Source organism: Oncorhynchus mykiss, chromosome 6 (genome assembly GCF_057628025.1).
Source record: "Oncorhynchus mykiss isolate SJ-2025 chromosome 6, ASM5762802v1, whole genome shotgun sequence".
Lineage (NCBI taxonomy): Eukaryota > Metazoa > Chordata > Actinopteri > Salmoniformes > Salmonidae > Oncorhynchus > Oncorhynchus mykiss.
Genome location: NC_143027.1, coordinates 55,503,050 through 55,522,263, shown reverse-complemented (window position 1 = coordinate 55,522,263; position 19,214 = coordinate 55,503,050). Strand labels below are relative to the sequence as shown.

Genomic DNA, 19,214 nt, shown 5'->3' with positions numbered 1-19,214 from the left:
GGCGCTAAAAAAGCAACCAAAAAAAAGCCATTGGGCCTCTATTACCAAAATCCTACCAAAATTAGGCCAAGTAATAGCGACATCACACGTAAGATATTCAGTAGTGAATTGCATTGCATTGCAAGTGTAACCTCCACCACCTCGTGTGCGTTGCACGACAGAGACTTGCCGTCAGAACGCTATGGACTCACCAGCTCCCACTTTCTCTTGTTGTGCTCTTAACAACGGACGTGTGACTGTTCTGGGGGGAACTACGGGGAGCTTCATAATGCTAAACAATGTGACTGGCTCAACTGTTCTGGGGGGAACTACGGGGAGCTTCATAATGCTAAACAATGTGACTGGCTCAACTGTTCTGCGGGGAACTACGGGGAGCTTCATAATGCTAAACAATGTGACTGGCTCAACTGTTCTGGGGGGAACTACGGGGAGCTTCATAATGCTAAACAATGTGACTGGCTCAACTGTTCTGGGGGAACTACGGGGAGCTTCATAATGCTAAACAATGTGACTGGCTCAACTGTTCTGGGGGGAACTACGGGGAGCTTCATAATGCTAAACAATGTGACTGGCTCAACTGTTCTGGGGGGAACTACGGGGAGCTTCATAATGCTAAACAATGTGACAGGTGAAATGAAGAACACAATCTGCTTTATCTCCTAGCGTATTACACAGGTTGATCTGCAGGTATTAACTTAAAAAGTAGGTAGAAATAGTCACATTTATTGAAAATAAATAACTTGACAGTATTGATCTTATGGCTTTTTTTCAAATACCCCGGTATATGGTATATACCGCCCAAACATACATTGTCTCTCCATCTCTCTCGCCCCACTGTCTCCTTCCATCTCTCTCTCTCCCCTACTGTCTCTCTTCATCTCTTACCCCTCTACTGTCTCCTTCCATCTCTCTCCCATCTCTCTCTCCCCTACTGTCTCTCTCTATCTCTCTCCACTCTTGTCTTCTTCCATCTCTCTCCCCTACTCTCGCCCATCTCTCTCCCCTCTACTGTCTCTATCCATCTCTATCCCCTCTACAGTCTCCTTCCATCTCTCTCTCCCCTGCTTTCTCCCATCTCTCTCTCCCCTACTGTCTCTCTCCATCTCTCTCCCCTCTACTGTCTCCTTCCATCTCTCTCTCTCCCCTGCATTCTCCCGTCACTCTTTCCCCTCTACTGTCTCCTTCCATCTCTCTCCCCCCTACTGTCTCCTTCCATCTCTCTCTCCACTACTGTCTCCTTCCATCTCTCTCTCCCCTACTGTCTCCTTCCATCTCTCTCTCCCCTACTGTCTCCTTCCATCTCTCTCTCCCCTCTACTGTCTCCTTCCATCTCTCTCTCCCCTACTGTCTCCTTCCATCTCTCTCTCCCCTACTGTCTCTCTCCATCTCTCTCCCCTACTGTCTCCTTCCATCTCTCTCTCCCCTACTGTCTCCTTCCATCTCTCTCTCCCCTACTGTCTCTCCATTTCTCTCTCCTCTGTCTCCTACTCTCCTCCTGTTACTTAGCCTTTTCTAAACTTTCTAAGCGTATTTGCTGTGGGGACTTGTGAATGTCAGTGTCAGTGTCTCAGTCTCCTAGGACTCGCTCCCGTTTTTCATCGTCACGATAATGCCTGGTACTTACAAAGGCAGTGTTTTTTTCCCCAGCAGATACTTTTATAAAGAGAATAGCCTGCCTGTACACCTAACCTAATCCTAAAGGCCAATGCTCAAAATAATCCATTTAACTCCATCTCTACAAACTACCACACAGCTGTGAAGGCCTCTGCCTTACTAAGATTTCCCCGCTCAGAAATCAACACAAAAAAAATCAGCTGAATTGATTGAAGTCTAATCACGCACATCAATTGAACCCGTAGCTTTCTGACGTTTCAGTGTTAGCGTGTCATGCTTGGAACGGCTACTCTTTGCTCTGCTCAATAGGGGGTTGGCCGTGGTTAGTGTCATCGTCCTTTCCGATTGGCTCTAAATGGCTGGGCGGTAGTTTAATATGTAGGTTGCGCTGCCAGCAGGAGGCTGTGGGTTCGGGCCATGTTTGCTGGGCTGATCTCTAATTAGTAAGGGGCTGTCAGTTAGTCAGGGTGGATCTGTCTGGGAACTCCGGGATCACACACACTGACACATATTACATGGATGGGAAGTTGGGAACGTTGGAATTCGGGAATATATGATAATAAGGAATAGTGTTTTGTATGTATGTGTGCGGTTGAGTCTGTCTGTGTGGCTATGATCATCCTATGAGCGGGACTGTGGCTTCGTACTGTTGTCGGGTCATTTGAAGGCGCCTTATTTTTGGTCCCGTAGGACTTGGGAATGCCTTATTTGGGAGAGTATGTCGCTGTGCTGTAATGTTACTGGTCTGGGCTTGGGGAAGATCCGATTACAAGCACCATGGGAGAACAGTCTCTTTCACGTTTCCCTCACTCAGCCCAGAGAGATGGGGGGGGGGGGGGGGGGGGGAGACAGGAGAGAGCGTAAAGAGGGAGAGGGAGGGATGATGAGTGCAGAAGACACAGTCAAAGGGCCCGAGTGAGCGAGGGATAAAGGCGTGGGAGTGGGAGGGAGGAGGTAGACACAAAGAGAGAGTGAGACCGGCAGAGGGAGAGGCAGAGGGAGAGGGATAGAGTGAGAGAAGCAGAAAGAGCGAGAGGTTGTAAGCTCAGTGTGTAACTCAGCAGTATGGACTCATGACGCTCTCTGTCCAACTCGGCATTCTCCCCCACACTTCTGGTTCCCACGGCATCCCGGGAACTCTGGCCAGGTAGAGAGACTGTGTGTGTGATGGCTCTTTTTCCTTTTGAAGTTGGGATATTCTATGTCTTCAGAGAGATTCTAGATTTTAAATATGGGCAAGAGCCTGTGATTCTCAGTTGGTCTGTGATGCTTTACTCTCTGCCTGTCTGTCTGTGTGTGTGTGTGTGTGTGTGTGTGGGGGGGGGGACTTTCCCCCATGAGCTGTGTGAACATGTTTAGACGGCTGTGGTCAGTCTAAATCTCTCACCAGTTCGCTCTGTCTGTCTGCAGTCCTGTCGAGGGCAGACATACTGTGGGTTCAAGGCAACTTCAAAGCAGCCGAGCCTCAGAGCTTCTTAAGCTGCAGATTGCGGTGCTTTTTATAGACATCAGATCTGTATGATGAGAATGTGTTAATGTGAGATCCCCCAGTATGTTGTAAAAGGGTGTGTGTGTGTGTGTGTGTGTTTTTGAAGTATGATTCATGACATCATCCTGTCTGCAGATGAGGATAGATGCTTCCTGGGCTTCTGCCAAAGTCAGCGTGTGTGTGTGTCTTTAGCGACACGACAGGGTTGTGTGTGTCTGTCGCATTAGAGGTGATGGATCTGTCCCTGGATGACTCTAATCCAAACACCAGGATATGTCTGTCGCATTAGAGGTGATGAATCTGTCCCTGAATGACTCTAATCCAAACACCAGGATACAATAGCGGCTGTGTGTTTTGTGTGTGTGTGGGCACGCGCGCTTGTGCGTGTGCTCAATAGTTGTCGAGCCTGCTTTTAACGCTTTGCCCTACCTGTGGTCCTTTCAAACTGATGTTTGCCCGGTCTCATCCATAGTCTCCCTAGAGATCACTCTTGTCTCTCTTGCTGGTCTCATCCCCCCGCCCCGTCCTCTGCCCCCCCCCCCCCCCAATTTGCCCCTGGGGTTGGGGATAGACGAACACAGCCTGTAAAAATTGTTCAAAGTTGGGTTAAGTACTGGTGTGTGAACAATGCGCGTGTGTTGTAGAACCTTCCTGTTCAACGTTAGTCTCCTCCTCTGTGTTTGATGGACAGCTTCAGTGTGTGTGTGTGTGTGTGTGTGTGTGTGTGTGTGTGTGTGTGTGTGTGTGTGTGTGTGAGACTGAGATTCCCAGGCAGCTTGGGGCTTTATGCTGTTGCCTGACTGTGAGCCGTGTCAGAAATTCAGCCTGCCTCTTAACAGGGCTTTTCTCGCTGGTGCAGAGCGAGACGGCGCGTTTTCACCCATTCACCCAGGATTACGCCCGTGCATAAAATAGCCCTCCTATCTCTGTGGGTTCACCAGCCAGCTTGTACGGTCACATAGCTTTAGCTAGGCTATTAGGGTGTCTAAGCTGTCATGGGGATTTGACATTCAGAGCCAGAACGAGTGACGCATTGCTGTCTACTGTCTAGAGCAGCGCTTTCCAACCCTGTTCCCGGGAGAGCTACCCTCCTGTTGGTTTTCACTCCAACCCCAGTTGTGTTTAACCCGATTCGGGCTTATCAACCAGATAATTATTAGAATCAGGTGCGCTAGATTAGGGTTGGAGGGAAAACCCTACAGGACCGTAGCTCTCCAGGAAGAGGGTTGGAGAGCCCTGGTCTGGCGTATGTGTTGCTCCGTAGACGTATGGTATTGCAATGTGTAATATTCACACTATTCAGCCGATTCCACGCCTGGAAACAAATTAAAGGCTCTAAAGTAGAGAATGCAACACTGATTTAATGGAGAGTCCGCTTAGGTTGCGTCCATTCAGCCACACACTGAACCCTTGTTCAGTGGGTATGTCCTTGCCTCTCTTCTCTTTGCTGTGGTTGGCATCTCACCTCTCCTCTCTTCATCCTCTTTACCCTGGTTGAAATGGTGTTGTTTAATTCAACCTTAAATCATTTTTTCTTCTTTCTCTCCAGTTGGGATGACAGCAGCTCAGTGAGCAGTGGCATCAGTGACACCATCGACACAGATGACATCAACACCAGCTCCTCCATCAGCTCCTACGCCAACACACCGGCCGCACAGCGCAAGGCCCTCAACGGACAGGTCAGTGTGGAGGCTAGACGCGCACACACACACACACTCACTCACACACACACATACAGCGCCAGGCTCTGAATGGACACTCAAATAGACTCTCGGTGCAGTACAGTCTCACACTCCCGCCTCTCGCCCTCTTTCTCCTCTCCCTCTCCCTCTTCTCTCCCCCTTAGCTCGGAGTGTGTCAATGATGTATTCCCTTCACAGTCTGGAAGGGAATATGAGCCTGTGGTATTGCTCTGGGTGGCAGACCGGTGAACCGACTAGACTAATGTTCATGTCATTAAATGCCAATTTTAAGAAGCAACAGAGGAACTGTCTGAGAAGTGACTCTACTCTCAGCTGGTTTTGGGTGGCTTTGGGAAGGGGCGGGATGTCTGGATAACGCACAGCCGCCGTGCAATAACACTTGTTTATTTATAGTGGTTATTTTATGTAGGATACACAAAGGCTGTACAAAGACCACATTCTCCCAGTGGTAGTTGACCTTTGACCCAGCCCTCGATGAATATAGTCTCTTTCCATAGAAACGGTCTCTACATTGGATCCCTGAAGTGCTGAGGTTATTGCATGCTGGGTAGGGCTTCACTTATGGTAGGCGCCAAAGAGCTTTCTGGTTTTTGTCCACAATCAGGATACTCTCGTGCCACGATCATCACGGCCCCATAGGCACTTACGGAAGTTACTAACTTCAACCCGATTTAGCCATTCATTTTATCCCCATATATTCCCCATGCCATCGCACCATAAAATAGATTGTGACTCTTCTCTCATCCTCTGTGTGTCCCCAGCCCGTGACGGACGCCGAGAAGCACTCGGCCTCTACCAACCCGAGCCCCGCCTGGTCAGGTGACGAGGTCAGGAGGTTAGACGGGTTGTCGGACAGCGGGGTCAGCAGGATGGACCAGGGCTCCAAGTGGACCCGCCGGAACCCCTCTGACTTGTCTGACGAGTCGGACAAGGTGGCCTCGCAAAGGAAGACTCCCTCTATGACACACACAGGGTCCTGGAGGAAGGGCATGAGTGCTCAGGTGGGGGTGACTAACCCCAGGACTAAAGCTACTGGAATGTCAGGGTCCACTGCAATAAAAACGCACAGCACAGGTACGGGTTTTTTCTCTCCTGGCAGTTGTTTTGCTGTCTGGGTGTTTGTCTCATTTGCGATTGCATGTGTGTTTCTGTGTGGGCTCAGGTTTCTTCGTCTTTGGCAATGCAACTCCTTATGTCTGTCCGTCCGGGCTGTGTACATCTGTGTGTGTGTGTGTGTGTGCGTGTGTGCGTGTGTGCGTGTGTGTGTGTGTGTGTGTGTGTGTGTGTGTGTGTGTACACAATATGCACTGTACCTGTACGCCTCCCTCTCGTCTATGTGTGTTTCTCTCTCCCCTTGTGTGTGTGTGTGTGTGTGTGTTTCTATGTGTCATTTTCTCTCGGGTGGTCTGAATCTTGAGTCCATTAACCCAGACTCCACAACTATTACAAACTCTCCTCTGACTTTAACCCCTGCTGTATGTCCCATCCTGTGTAGGTAAAACAGATGACGTCAAGGTGTCCGAGAAGGGCCGCCTCTCCCCTCGCTCCGACGGCCTCCACAGCTCGCCCTCCGACGCCGGACGCAGCAGTGACGACGAGGCCAAGAAGCACGCCCCCTCCACCGCTGCCTCTGCCCGCACGTCACACCCGCACTCCCTGTCCGAGCCCCACTCCCAGTCACACACACTCACCTCCCGCACCCCCACCAGCACATTTGGCTTCAAGAAGCAGAGTTCCGGGATGGTTACTATGGTTACCGCCAGTGGCGCCACCATCACGAGCGGGTCAGCGACTCTTGGCAAGATGCCCAAGTCAGGGACGAGATCCCTAGCCGGTGGGGTAAAGGTCGGTGGTCAAGATGTGGGGTCCGGTCTAGGTCACCATGACGACGGGTACCTCTCGGTGAGCGCCCGCTCCACACTGCAGTACCGGAGCCTTCCAAGACCCAGCCGGTCCGGCGCCGCCGCGCGTAACGGAAACCGGTCGTCGACCAGCAGCATCGAGGCGACCGTGCTTTCCGTTACCACTCACAGTAAAAGCAGAGATGTGGGAAACACTGGGAAAATGAATGGAAGTGGGACTGGGGTCTCGCTAGCCAATCAGACGGACCGAGAGAAGGGCGTGTCAGAGGGCGTGGACAACCTGAGGGGAGGGGCTTCCAACGTACCTCTCACAGGGAGGCAGCAGGTTGCCTCACCCACACTGCGCAGGTGAACAGGCTCACACACTCACACTCAGATGCAGAGCTATAATGTCACTCACACTTAAGTGTGGTCATGACACCCATTTACGGTACAGTGTCTGGAACCTGTTCCTAGTGCGACGCAACAAACACGCACACACACACACACGCACGCACCCACATTCACATCCATACACGAAGGCCATGTCTGTCCACTGTAGGAAAACTATCCCTTCAGCATTTCTGTTCAGCTGCCAGGTCTGAGCCCACACTTTTCATAGTGCCAAGTCTTTATATGTGCACAGTAACACAGGCAGAGTCTTACCTCAGCACTGCTGGGCTGGCTCATTAATCTCTATGGGTAATACGGCTTTGAAGATCCTGCTCTATATTACCACCCTGCCTACCGTCTTAACAGTCAACACACTCTGGGTTATATCCCAAATGGGCCCCTATAACAAATGTAGTGCACTAAATAAGGATCAGGGTGCCGTTTGGGACGTGGTCCCTGTCTTTTGGCTTAACGTCATGGGGTATGCTAATGTCATTTTTCTAAAGTTACTTTGATATAATCCCCCAAGCATTTACTCGATAGTGTGCAATAGGGGTGCTTACTAGAAATGACTTTAAAACAGAAATGTGTCTACAATACTCTACATGTTTTGTATCTCTCTCTCTCTCTGCGTCTGTCTACCTACATATTTTACATTTACATTTAGCAGACGTTCTTATCCAGAGCAACTTATAGTTCATCTTAAAATAGCTAGGTGGGATAACCACATAAACTATATGACCATAAGTATGTGGACACCTGCTCATTGAACATCTCATTCCATAACCATGGGCATTAATATGGAATTGGTCCCCACTTTGCTGCCATAACAGCCGCCGCTCTTCTGAGAAGGCTTTCCACCAGATGTTGGAACATTGCTGTGAGGACGCTTCCATTCAGCCACGAGCATTAGTGACGTCGGACACAGATGTTGGGCAATTAGGCCTTGCTCGCGGTCCAATTCATCCCAAAGGTGTTTGATGGGGTTGAGGTCAAGTTCTTCCACACTGATCTCGACAAACCATTTCTGAATGGACCTTGCGTTGTGCATGGGGGCAATGCATGGTGCCAACCGTAAAGTTTGGTGGAGGAGGAGTAATGGTCTGGGGCTGTTTTTCATGGTTCGGGTTAGGCCTCTTAGTTCCAGTGAAGGGAAATCTTAACGCTACAGCCTACAATGACATTCTAGACAGTTCTGTGATTCCAGATTTTTTGTAACAGTTTGGTGAAGGTCCTATCCTGTTTCAGCAAGACAATGCCCCCAATGGCTGTGAGCTTTACACCACTCCAGCTGACGCTTGGCATTGCACATGGTGATCTTAGGCTTGTGTGCTGCTGCTCGGGCCATGGAAACCCATTTCATGCAGCTCCCGACAAACGGTTCTTGTGCTGAAGTTACTTCCAGAGGCAGTTTGGAGCTCGGCAGTGAGTGTTACTTGCTTCAGCACTCGGCGGTCCTGCTCTGGGAGCTTGTGTGGCCTACCACTTCGCGGCTGAGCCGTTGTTGCTCTTAGGTGTTTCCACTTCAGAATAACAGCACTTACCGTTGATCGGGGCAGCTCTAGCAGGGCAGAAATGTGATGAACTGACCTGTTGGAAAGGTGGCATCCGATGACGGTGCCACGTTGAAAGTCGCTGAGCTCTTCAGTACAGGCCATTTTACTGCCAATGTTTGTCAATGGAGATTGCATGGCGGTCTGCTCGATTTTATACACCTGTCAGCAACGGGTGTGGCTGAAATAGCCGAATCCACGTATTTTCCTTAATAAAGTAGCTATCAGCAAAGTCAGAGCTAGTAAGAGGGAAGAGTAAAGCACAAGTGTTACAAAGGGCTTTTGGTGGGATTATTTAAGATACTCTTTGAAGAGGTAGGGTAAATATATATATATATATATTTTAATCCTTTTCAACTTTCTCCTTCTCTTCTCCCTCTCCATCTCTCTTCAGGTTGTTTGGTGGTAAGCCCAGTAAGCAGGCTCCGGTCACCACAGCAGAGAACATGAAGAACTCAACGGTGATCTCCAACCCTCACGCTACCCACGCTGCCCTGGACTCCCCTGGAGGTGTTGGGGTGGAGAGCGAGGGCAGCAGCCCCCTGTACGGAGGACGAAACCTGAGCACGGGCCATAGCACGCTGGGTAGTGAACAGGTGAGATAGGGAGATGAGCCTAACCATATGACATGAGCTGGTAATATCTTTGCAGCCTCTTGATAAGCATCAGTGTCCAGAGTTTATACTTGTACAAACAAGAAAATAGCTAACTTTATCTACCAGCGCCGATCACGATAGGTAGCCCTGTGGTAAGGTAGTTGGCTATGTAAGCTAGTGACAGCAGATCGTAATATGAAGAACACGGCAAGAATGCAGCAGACATATGATTTGACCTTGGCGAGTAGAAGCATAACCACGAAGCACAACATGGAAAATCACTTGATAAATCCTCAATTCCTCCCGTGTCCCCCAGAGTGCGTCCAGCCCCGGCTCTGTCTACTCCTCCACGGGGCCCTCCAACAGCCTGACATGGGGCACCACCACGAGCACGGGCTCCTCTGCCCAGAGCAGGGAGGGTACCCTGGGCGGGCACGGTGGCGGGGCAGGAAGCCTGGGCTACCCCTCGGTCAGCAGCATGCACACCAGCAGCGAGTCCATCGACATGAGCGTGAGCAGCGCTGGGCACGGAGGAAGGGACAGCAGGGAGGACACCCTCTCGGCTCTGGGCAGGACCAGCAGCGTCAAGACGGGCATGTCTGAGAGGTGAGGGCGGAAGGGTGGAAGGAAGGAGGGATGGAAGGGAGGGTTTGAGTGGTAAGAGTGGGAAGTTGGGGGAATCTTCTCTGATCTTGGGCATTATGTCTTTATAATGGACAGAAAAACAAGTGACCTGTCTGATTTTGCCATTGCATGCACGGTCATATTGTGTTTGTTCAGTGTGTCACTATGAAACATTCCTGATTACATGAATGTGTATACGACCAGAATGTGTCAGCCATATTATCACCAGAGATACAATCCAAGCATCTCCATGGGAAGCATTGTTTAAAGTATGCCTTAATGCTATGTCATTAATGCTATGTCATTACAGATCTATTCTGGTGTTACCTTCTCTGACACATCTCATTGTCTTTCCTTACTAGACTAGTAGATGAGATTCATTGGTGAGCTGCAGGTGGTGATTTTGCTTGTGGCAACGGTTGGACTCAAATGTGTCTCTCTCCTTCAGAGGATTCTTCTCCCTCTCTTTTCTTTCTAAAGTTCTTTCTCTCTTTGTCTGTTGTGCCCCCCCCCTTTTCCCATCAGCCCCCTGTCCTCCCCCTCCGCTAGCCCTAAATTCAACCGAAATACCTTACCTCGGAAACAGGAAAGGTAAAAGTGCTTGTGTGTGGGGCTCCTGCTTAGTGGCGGTGTGTGTGCGTGAGTGTGTGTGTGTGTGTGTGTGTGTGTGTGTGCTGTGTTGTTGCAGGCTTTTGTTCCCCCTACAGCGCTCGCTCCCAGTCCCCCATTGCTGTTTATATGCTGCCATCTTGTGGCTTGATATTTTAAAACACCTGTCATTGCTATGACATGATACTATACTAAGATGTGTTGCCACAAACTTATATTTTTCTGAAAAGCGATGGCATATACAGTACCAGTCAAAAGTTTGGACACGCCTACTCATTCCAGGGTTTTTCTTTATATATTTTTTTTTACTATTTTCTCCATTGTATAAAATGAATTCAAGTAACAAATAATTAAAGAGCAGCAGTGAAATAACAATAGCGAGGCTATATACAGGGGGTGCTGGTACAGAGTCAATGTGTGGAGGCACCAGTTGGTCGAGGTAATTGAGGTAATATGTACTTAGAGTTATTAAAGTGACTGCACAGATAATAACAGAGAGTAGCAGCAGCTTGTGGGGGGCAGTGCAAATAGTCTGGGTAGTCATTTGATTAGATGCTGTCGTGACTGGCCTGTTCGGGTCAGGTTACTGTGGATCACAGTTATACAGAGACATCTCTCCGTCCCGCAGAGGGGGAGAGGTACAGAGGGATTGATCGTGGGGTGGGTGGGTGGGTGGGGGGGGGTCTTTCTGTTACATTATGGAGAATCTGCCTCAGAACTGTAACATGCAATAAATTGACTTAGGGACTATATTATGGATTATAGGGATTATATTTCATCAGCCAAAATGGTGGTAACCATGATAGATGGAATATGAAAATGAATGTCGATTTTGCGATGTCATTCAAAGTTAAATGACGCATTTATAACGGAAACATTGTAACTTGAAGAGTTTTCATAATATGTACAGTTGAAATCGGAAGTTTACATACACTTAGGTTGGAGTCATTAAAACTCATTTTTCAACCACTCCACAAATTTCTTGTTTACAAACTATGGTGCTCTGGTACCGCTTGCCGTGCGGTAGCAGAATGAACCGTCTATGATTTGGGAGACTGGAGTCTTTGACAATTTTTCAAAGACCTTCCTCTGACACCGCCTAGTATATACAGTTGAAGTCGGAAGTTTACATACACTTAGGTTGGAGTCATTAATGTCTCCACAAATGTCTTGTTTACAATCTATAGTTTTGGCAAGTCGGTTAGGACATCTACTTCGTGCGTGACACAAGCAATCTTTCCAACAATTGTTTACAGACAGATTATTTCACTTATAATTCACTGTATCACAATTCCAGTGAATCAGAATTTATATACACTAAGTTGACTGTGCCTTTAAACAGCTTGGAAAGGTCCAGAAAATTATGTCATGGCTTTAGACGCTTCTGATAGGCTAATTGACATCTTTTGAATCAATTGGAGGTGTACCTGTGGATGTATTTCAAGGCCTACCTTCAAACTCAGTGCCTCTTTGCTTGACATCATGGTAATATCAAAATAAATCAGCCTAGACCTTGTAGACCTCCACAAGTCTGGTTCATTTTGGGAGCAATTTCCAAATGCCTGAAGGTACCACGTTCATCTGTTCAAAAAATAGTACTCAAGTATAAACACCATGGAACCACACAGCCGTCATACCGCTCAGGAAGGAGATGCGTTCTGTCTCCTAGAGATGAACGTACTTTGATGAGAAAAGTGCAAATCAATCTCGGAACAAGGAAGAAGCCACTGCTCCAAAACCGCCATAAAAAAGCCAGATTACGGTTTGCAACTGCACATGGGTACAAAGATCGTACTTTTTAGAGAAATGTCCTCTGGTCCTTTGGCCATAATGACCATTATGTTTCGAGGAAAAAGAGGGATGCTTGCAAGCCGAAGAACACCATCCCAACTGTGAAGCACGGGGGTGGCAGCATCATGTTGTGGGGGTGCTTTGCTGCAGGAGGGACTGGTGCACTTCACAAAATAGATGGCATCATGAAGAAGCAAAATTATGTGGATATATTGAAGCAACATCTCAAGACATCAGTTAAAGCTTGGTCGCAAATGGGTCTTCCAAATGGACAATGACCCCAAGCATACTTCTAAAGTTGTGGCAAAATGGCTTAAGGACAACAAATTCAAGGTATTGGAGTGGCCATCACAAAGCCTTGATCTCAAACCTATAGAAAACTTGTGGGCAGAACTGAAAAGGCGTGTGCGAGCAAGGAGGCCTACAAACCTAACTCAGTTACACCAGCTCTGTCACGAGGAATGGGCCAAAATTCACCCAACTTATTGTGGGAAGCTTGTGGAAGACTACCCGAAACGTTTGACCCAAGTTAAACAATTTAAAGGCAATGCTACCAAAAACAAATTGAATATGTAAACTTCTGACCCACTGGGAATGTGATGAAAGAAATACAAGCTGAAATAAATCCTTCTCTCTACTATTATTCTGACATTTCACATTCTTAAAATAAAGTGGGGATCCTAACTGACCTAAGACAGGGAATGTTTACTAAGATTAAATGTCAGGAATTGTGATAAACTGAGTTTAAATGTATTTGCCTAAGGTGCATGTAAACTTCCAACTTCAATTTTATATACTGTATTTTATACCATCTATTGCATCTTGCCTATGCCACTCTGTCATTGCTCATCCATATATTTATATGTATATATTCTTATTCCATTCTTTTACTTAGATTTATTTGTATTAGGTAGTTGTTGTGGAATTGTTAGATATTGCTGCACTGTCGAAACTAGAAGCGCTAGCATTTTGCTACACTCTCAATAACATCTGCTAACCATGTGTATGTGACCAATACATTTTTTTGATTTGATAAGAAGAAGAGATTTGCTTGGGCCAAGAAACACGAGCAATTGGTCTGAGAAGTCCAAATTTGAGATTTTTCATTCCAACCGCCATGTCTTTGTGAGACGCAGAGTAGGTGAACGGATGATCTCCGCATGTGTGGTTCCCACCATGAAGCATGGAGGAGGAAGCGTGATGGTGTGGGGGTGCTCTGCTAGTGACACTGTCAGTGATTTATTTAGAATTCAAGGCACTCTTAACCAGCATGGCTACCACAGTATTCTGCAGTGATACGCCATCCCAGCTGGTTTGTACTTAGTGGGACTATCTGTTTTTCAAAAGGACAATGGCCCAACACACCTCCAGGCTGTGTAAGGGCTATTTGAACAAGGAGAGTGATGAAGTGCTGCATCAGATGACCTGGCCTCCACAATGACCTGACCTCAACCCAATTGAGATGGTTTGGGATGAGTTGGACCGCAGAATGAAGGAAAAGCAGCCAACAAGTGCTCAGCATGTGTGGGAACTCCTTCAAGACTGTTGGAAAAGCATTCCTCATGAAGCTGGTTGAGAGAATGCCAAGAGTGTGCAAAGCTGTCATCAAGGCAAAGGATGGCTACTTTGAAGAATCTAAAATCAAAAATATATTTTGATCAGTTTAACACTTTTTTTTTGTGGTTACAACATGATTCCATATGTGTTATTTTATAGTTTTGATGTCTTCACTATTATTCTGCCATTTAGAAAATAGTACAAACAAAGACAAACCCTTGAGGGAGTAGGTGTGTCCAACCTTTTGACCAGTACTGTATAAATTCTTTACAATTGCAATAGCTAGATTGCGCACGATCCAGATTCCTCCTTTCCTCTCCTCCTTTCTTCTCCTCTCCCTGAAGTGTTTTTATCTGCCGATCCCACAGGGGTCCACACAGTGATAGAAACACTCTGCCCAAGAAGGGACTCAGGTACCTACTGTAAGATCACTCAGGCACTGTCTGCCAAGCTTAGCACCGTCCCTATCGCTTTCTCTCTCTCTGTCCCTTTCTCACAGCTTCAACTCATGCAATGCTGTTGTTGTGGTTATTCTTTATTTTTGCACTTGGCACAATTTTGTGTTGCGCGTCAGCGCCACGGCACGTCACCTGTCACTACTGTGTGTGTGTGTGTAAAGTTGTCACGGTTCCACGTCACACGCACACACCGTTTTGGATTTCTGTTGACTGTCCGCTTGATTTGTGTGTTGCTCTCGGGTTGAGGGAAAGTGCTTGTACGTTATGTGAAATTTACTCGGGACATATTCATCGGGTGCTCTTGGTAAAAAATACAATCACCATATGACTAATCAAGTTCTGCCTGGTAAAGATTAAAACAGACGGTAGAAACCGCACCAGGTTTGCACCCTACTCACGTAACCTTTACCCGGCAACTTATGAACCTCTGTGTTTGGCACTGCAGGTATGCCCCATCACCCCAGCTGCGAGGTCATGAGGAGGCGGCGCGTGATTGGCTGCGCTTCCATTCGCAGGGCGGGCTGCAGGACTCAACCAGTAACTCTCCCTTCTCACCTGGATCCAGCCTCACCTCACCCTCCGGGACACGCTTCAACTTTGGACAGCTCGGTATGACCTATAAACACCGTACAAGCCACTGTTCGTGTGTGTGTGTGTGTGTGTGTGTGTGTGTGTGTGTGTGTGTGTGTGTGTGTGTGTGTAAACTAACCTGTATAGTGGTGTCCCTTGCAGCAGGTAGCCCCACCACAGCTGCTCAGATAAACCTGGCCAGCCTCCGGAACAACAGTCTGACCAATCAGGACACCACCTTTGACCCCTGTGGTGACACCCGCCTGAGGAACTCCTGCGTGTCATTGGACGAGAAGACTCGCACCATGAGCCGCTCTGGTTCCTTCAGAGAGGGCTTTGAGGAGGGTGAGTAAAGAGAGAAGAGGGAGGGAGGGAAGCGACAAGATAGAGAGATGATTGCTCATGATAAAATCTCAAATCCTTAGATGGACATGGCTCTCCTTTGTCCTTCCCAGGTGGTGGTGTCAACCACGGTGAGTGTGGACGGTAGCTACAGGGTTGGAGAGCCCTGGTCTAAAGAAATTATGTCAGAGGAGGTTTTACGGTTCTCTCTCTCCCACCTGAAAGCATCTCATGTATCGTGGGTTCCCTGCATTCTTTCGGCAGTTCTGGTTGCGCCTCAGGAAGAACTTGAGGAAGAACCTGGAGGGAGAGGAGACAAGAAAACAGTCTAAGACTCATGCATCAGTGCTTTTGGCTCCTGACTGAATAGAGCTGCGTTGAATCAAGCAATGAGAGCAGCAACTCACCCACGTGTGTGTGTGTGTGTGTGTGTGTGTGTGTGTGTGTGTGTGTGTGTGTGTGTGTGTACAGGCGTGTTTGTGTGTATAGAATCTACACTACTCTGGACCAGGGGGTAGAGAGAGAATAAGAAACAGTGAACCTAGTGACACCAAAACCAGGTGTGTAAATGCCCTCTGGATAGAGTGTACGTGGCCTCATTAAGAATCCAGTCGATCCTCACACGCTCCCACCAAATATACAGGCCCTCCAGTGCCACTGTTTTATCTTCTGTTGTGCCCTTTCTCTTGCTCTCTCTTTTCGCTCCTCTCTCCTCAATTCCCTTCTTCCCTCCGGGGTTTAAAAAAGAAACGGAATAATTACAGGGTCTTTATAATCAAGAAACACGAGGACGTGCAGGAAACCGTATGTTTGTTGTGTGTGTGTGTCTACCCATGGGATTGGATTACTACGTGTGTCTATGTGTTCATATTAGTTTATGTGTGTGTGTGTGTTCATATGTTTTCCTGGCATAGTTCCTTTAGTGTTATCAAATGTGGACTGGGACATAAACAGTATACCTGCACACTTTGTTTAAGTTGCCCTATGTTGAGACGACCACACTTACACGCTGTGTCACTTGACCTAGAAATGTAGTTATTGTGTACCCCCCCCCCCCACACACACACACACACACAGGATAAGTCAGTGATTTCATAGATCGCCAGATTCAAGTCGAACTTCTTTGAATGGAACTTTCAGGACAGTTTGCCTACCATTACATAGGCGGGGCACCACCTTATTTCTTTAGGCCTTTTGCCCCCCACCCGGAAAATAATCTAGGGAAAACCCATCTCATGCGTAGAACTACTTCCTGGTCTCTTCTATGACATCATAGCCTAATCCTTCTCTATCTGATCATATCCTTCTAGCCTGTAGACAGGAAACCACCGAATTAAATATAACCCTATTATATGCAGGAAACACTCTTACGGCATTGTGTCTGGACTTTGATGTTAAGATCAGAGACTGACTTGTTAACCAATAGGATAATACCACTCCCATCATAACCCTGTACTGTACTGTGTGAAGGCTAGACACGCTCACACACACACTAACACACACACACACTAAGACATACACACACACTAACACATCCACACACTAACACACACACACACACACACACACACACACACACACACAGTATACCGCTGTGTGTGGTAGCGTTATCTTTATAGGGCTGTCATTAGGACTTTCACCACCATGGCGGCTGGTCGAGTCAGGACAAGTGAGAGGAGGTGGATAATGGTAGGGTGACTGGTGGATGGAGCGAGGTGGGTGGTGGAAGATGGGATTTGCATCTTAGGGAGATTGTCGGGGCTCAAATGTATTATGGTGTGCAGTAGTTTTTCTACATTGAGATATCTTTCGTATTTTTCCTTCTTTTGGTCACCAACATGCGGGTAAGTGTGAGTGAGTCTGACGTGTGTGTGTGTGTGTGTGTTTACTACATCACCTGATGTAGTGTGTGTTGTTATGCACTGTACAGTTCTGAGGCCTCATCCCTCTATGTCCTGTGGCTTTGTCTCTGCAGTTCACGGCTCCTCCCTGTCTCTGGTCTCCAGTACCTCCTCTATCTACTCTACGGTGGGTACAAATGGTTTAGATGTTTTATTTGATTCAAGTTTTTCATCTATTTAACATAGCTCCTAATGCTCTAATGGTAGAGCCCCCACTGCTCCACCAGTTTACTGCTTTACTGTATATGTAGCTATATGTTTATTCATGTTTATTAGTATGTACTGTATAATGTTTATTCGTGAGTTGTAGTAGTCAATGTTCAATACCACAATAATACCACATATAAAGACCCACTCCGAAATAACCAGGCCAGGTGGTCTGCTGCATTTATGTTGATGTTGGGAAAGCTCATCTTAAATCAGTTGTTGACGGTATAAAGTCACCAGAGTCCTTTATATGAGACAGGATAGAGTTTCTGCTTGACACTGATCTAATGTCAGTTAAGTGTTTCTCTTCCTATGGTTAACGTTAGGATTTGGCTGTGGTAAGCTGATCCTAGATCTGTGCTTAGGGGCAACTTTTATCCTTCACCTGAGACCGAGGGGGTGGCTGCTCTTACTCAGATCCGGGCCAGTCACGCCCACACACAGCCCAGCCAATCAGTAAAGGGTTTTTCTATTAGGGTGGGCCACTCCACCTACCCGTTGACAGGTACACTCCCCGAAAGCAGGTGTAGAGGCGGGTCTGTGTGGAGAAAGAGAAAGGAAAAGAGAGCGACTGAGCTCTCAGACAAGGTGGAACTACAGAGCAGGTCTGTGGCAGATAACTCAGGAGAGAGAGGAGTTACAGAAGCTGTCAAGATGATGGCCACTTTATCCATGACAGGAACGGTCACCGCTTGGGACATACGCACGGTAGGGATGGGATGGAGGAAGAGGAGAGGAGGATTTTCCACATTCAGACAGATTGGGGATTTGTTAATTTTCCATCTCCATTTTGAGATTATTTGTTGTCGTGAAGATAATGATGATTCAGTGAAAAGGATGATGATTCTAGAGCAATTGTTGCTCCGTCATGTGTTCATTGATCGACTGCTATTGACTTGGGGCACAGCGCAAGAAATATCTTCTCCTGTCAGTTTTGTTTTGTCTGGGATGAATACGAGAGACAGGTCTGTTTGTGTGTCTCACATTGTTTTGGCTACGCCCTCAATAGGATGCTTCAACCTCTAACCTTAACCGTTAGGATGGAAATGCAAAACTGAACTTAGATCAGTGTCTAGGAGGCAACTGTGAATGACAGCTTTGCTTCTGTGTGTGTAGACGCTGTGTTGACAGGTTGTACTTTTGTTATACCGCCCCCCTCACACTTCTTCAGGTGCGCGAGAGTGAAACAAAGTACACACACACACACACACAGTTTGTTTTTGTGAAATTTCTGGACTTTTTGGGGAGAAACATTTATTTTCAATAAAAAAAAACAATTTTCCCTAACTCCTAAACCTAACCCGTAATCTAACCTTAACCCCTAACTCCTAACCTTAACCACTAAACCTAACCCGTAAGCCTAAAATAACTTTTTAACAAATTAAGGACATGAAAAATATGTGTTCTTGTTGTCCTGCCTTGTCAGAACATTCTGGCATCCTGATAAAGTAGGAAGACATGTACACACACACACACACACACACACACACACACACACACCATTATTAGCTCTAACAAGCAAACACATTACAGCGCCAGACAGACAGGCGGGACCAGGGGGAAAAAAACATTATTAATTGCAGTTTGTTGTCACAATAACACGGCCACTACTAGTTTTTTTATTTGGGTTGACATCAGGGCTTGCCTAGCAACCGCCCACACGCTGCACAGCAAATCACAGGTAGACGATACAGAGATGTGTAGGAGTAGAATAGGGTAGAATGGTATTTTGGTTTGAAAAATGTACTGACTGGCTCTCTGTGTTGAGACTTTTACCTGTACATGTAAAGAGGGGATTGTGTGATATACTGTTTGATGGGTTGGTCTGTGTGTACGGGGTTTACGTGCATGTATGCTTGTGCCATTGTGTGTGTATACAGTTTACACTGTGTGTGGGCATGAGGCCAATAATGTCTACTTGTGTGTATGTGGTTTTCCAAGCTCTCCTGTGTTACCATTGTTCAGA

General features: G+C 47.2%; 1 protein-coding gene and 1 long non-coding RNA gene across 16 annotated transcripts in view; one reads left to right on the top strand and one right to left on the bottom strand.

The window, feature by feature from the left end:
- LOC110526168 (neuron navigator 2) overlaps nucleotides 1-19,214 on the top strand; it is a 343,510-nt gene that overhangs the window by 299,298 nt on the left and 24,998 nt on the right. For 4 of the 14 annotated variants that reach the window (XM_090238216.1, XM_090238212.1, XM_090238217.1 and 1 more), the window contains 10 exons: nucleotides 4,653-4,782; nucleotides 5,568-5,880; nucleotides 6,302-7,016; nucleotides 8,988-9,189; nucleotides 9,506-9,795; nucleotides 10,339-10,404; nucleotides 14,139-14,183; nucleotides 14,674-14,837; nucleotides 14,961-15,143; nucleotides 17,116-17,168. In XM_090238216.1, the coding sequence (XP_090094342.1) occupies nucleotides 4,653-4,782; nucleotides 5,568-5,880; nucleotides 6,302-7,016; nucleotides 8,988-9,189; nucleotides 9,506-9,795; nucleotides 10,339-10,404; nucleotides 14,139-14,183; nucleotides 14,674-14,837; nucleotides 14,961-15,143; nucleotides 17,116-17,168 (2,161 nt within the window). Of the gene's footprint in view, nucleotides 1-2,422; nucleotides 2,762-4,652; nucleotides 4,783-5,567; nucleotides 5,881-6,301; nucleotides 7,017-8,987; nucleotides 9,190-9,505; nucleotides 9,796-10,338; nucleotides 10,405-14,138; nucleotides 14,184-14,673; nucleotides 14,838-14,960; nucleotides 15,144-15,253; nucleotides 15,402-17,115; nucleotides 17,169-19,214 lie in introns of those variants that run through there. The other 10 variants (XM_090238215.1, XM_090238223.1, XM_090238214.1 and 7 more) reach the window with 8 other exon arrangements.
- LOC149982929 (uncharacterized) overlaps nucleotides 1-19,214 on the bottom strand; it is a 216,261-nt gene that overhangs the window by 193,683 nt on the left and 3,364 nt on the right. The window contains exon 3 of one of the 2 annotated variants that reach the window (XR_016496765.1): nucleotides 15,359-15,440. The exons of the other annotated variant lie outside the window; for it this stretch is intronic. This is a non-coding gene — a long non-coding RNA (uncharacterized LOC149982929). Of the gene's footprint in view, nucleotides 1-15,358; nucleotides 15,441-19,214 lie in introns of those variants that run through there. 2 annotated transcript variants of the gene reach the window in all.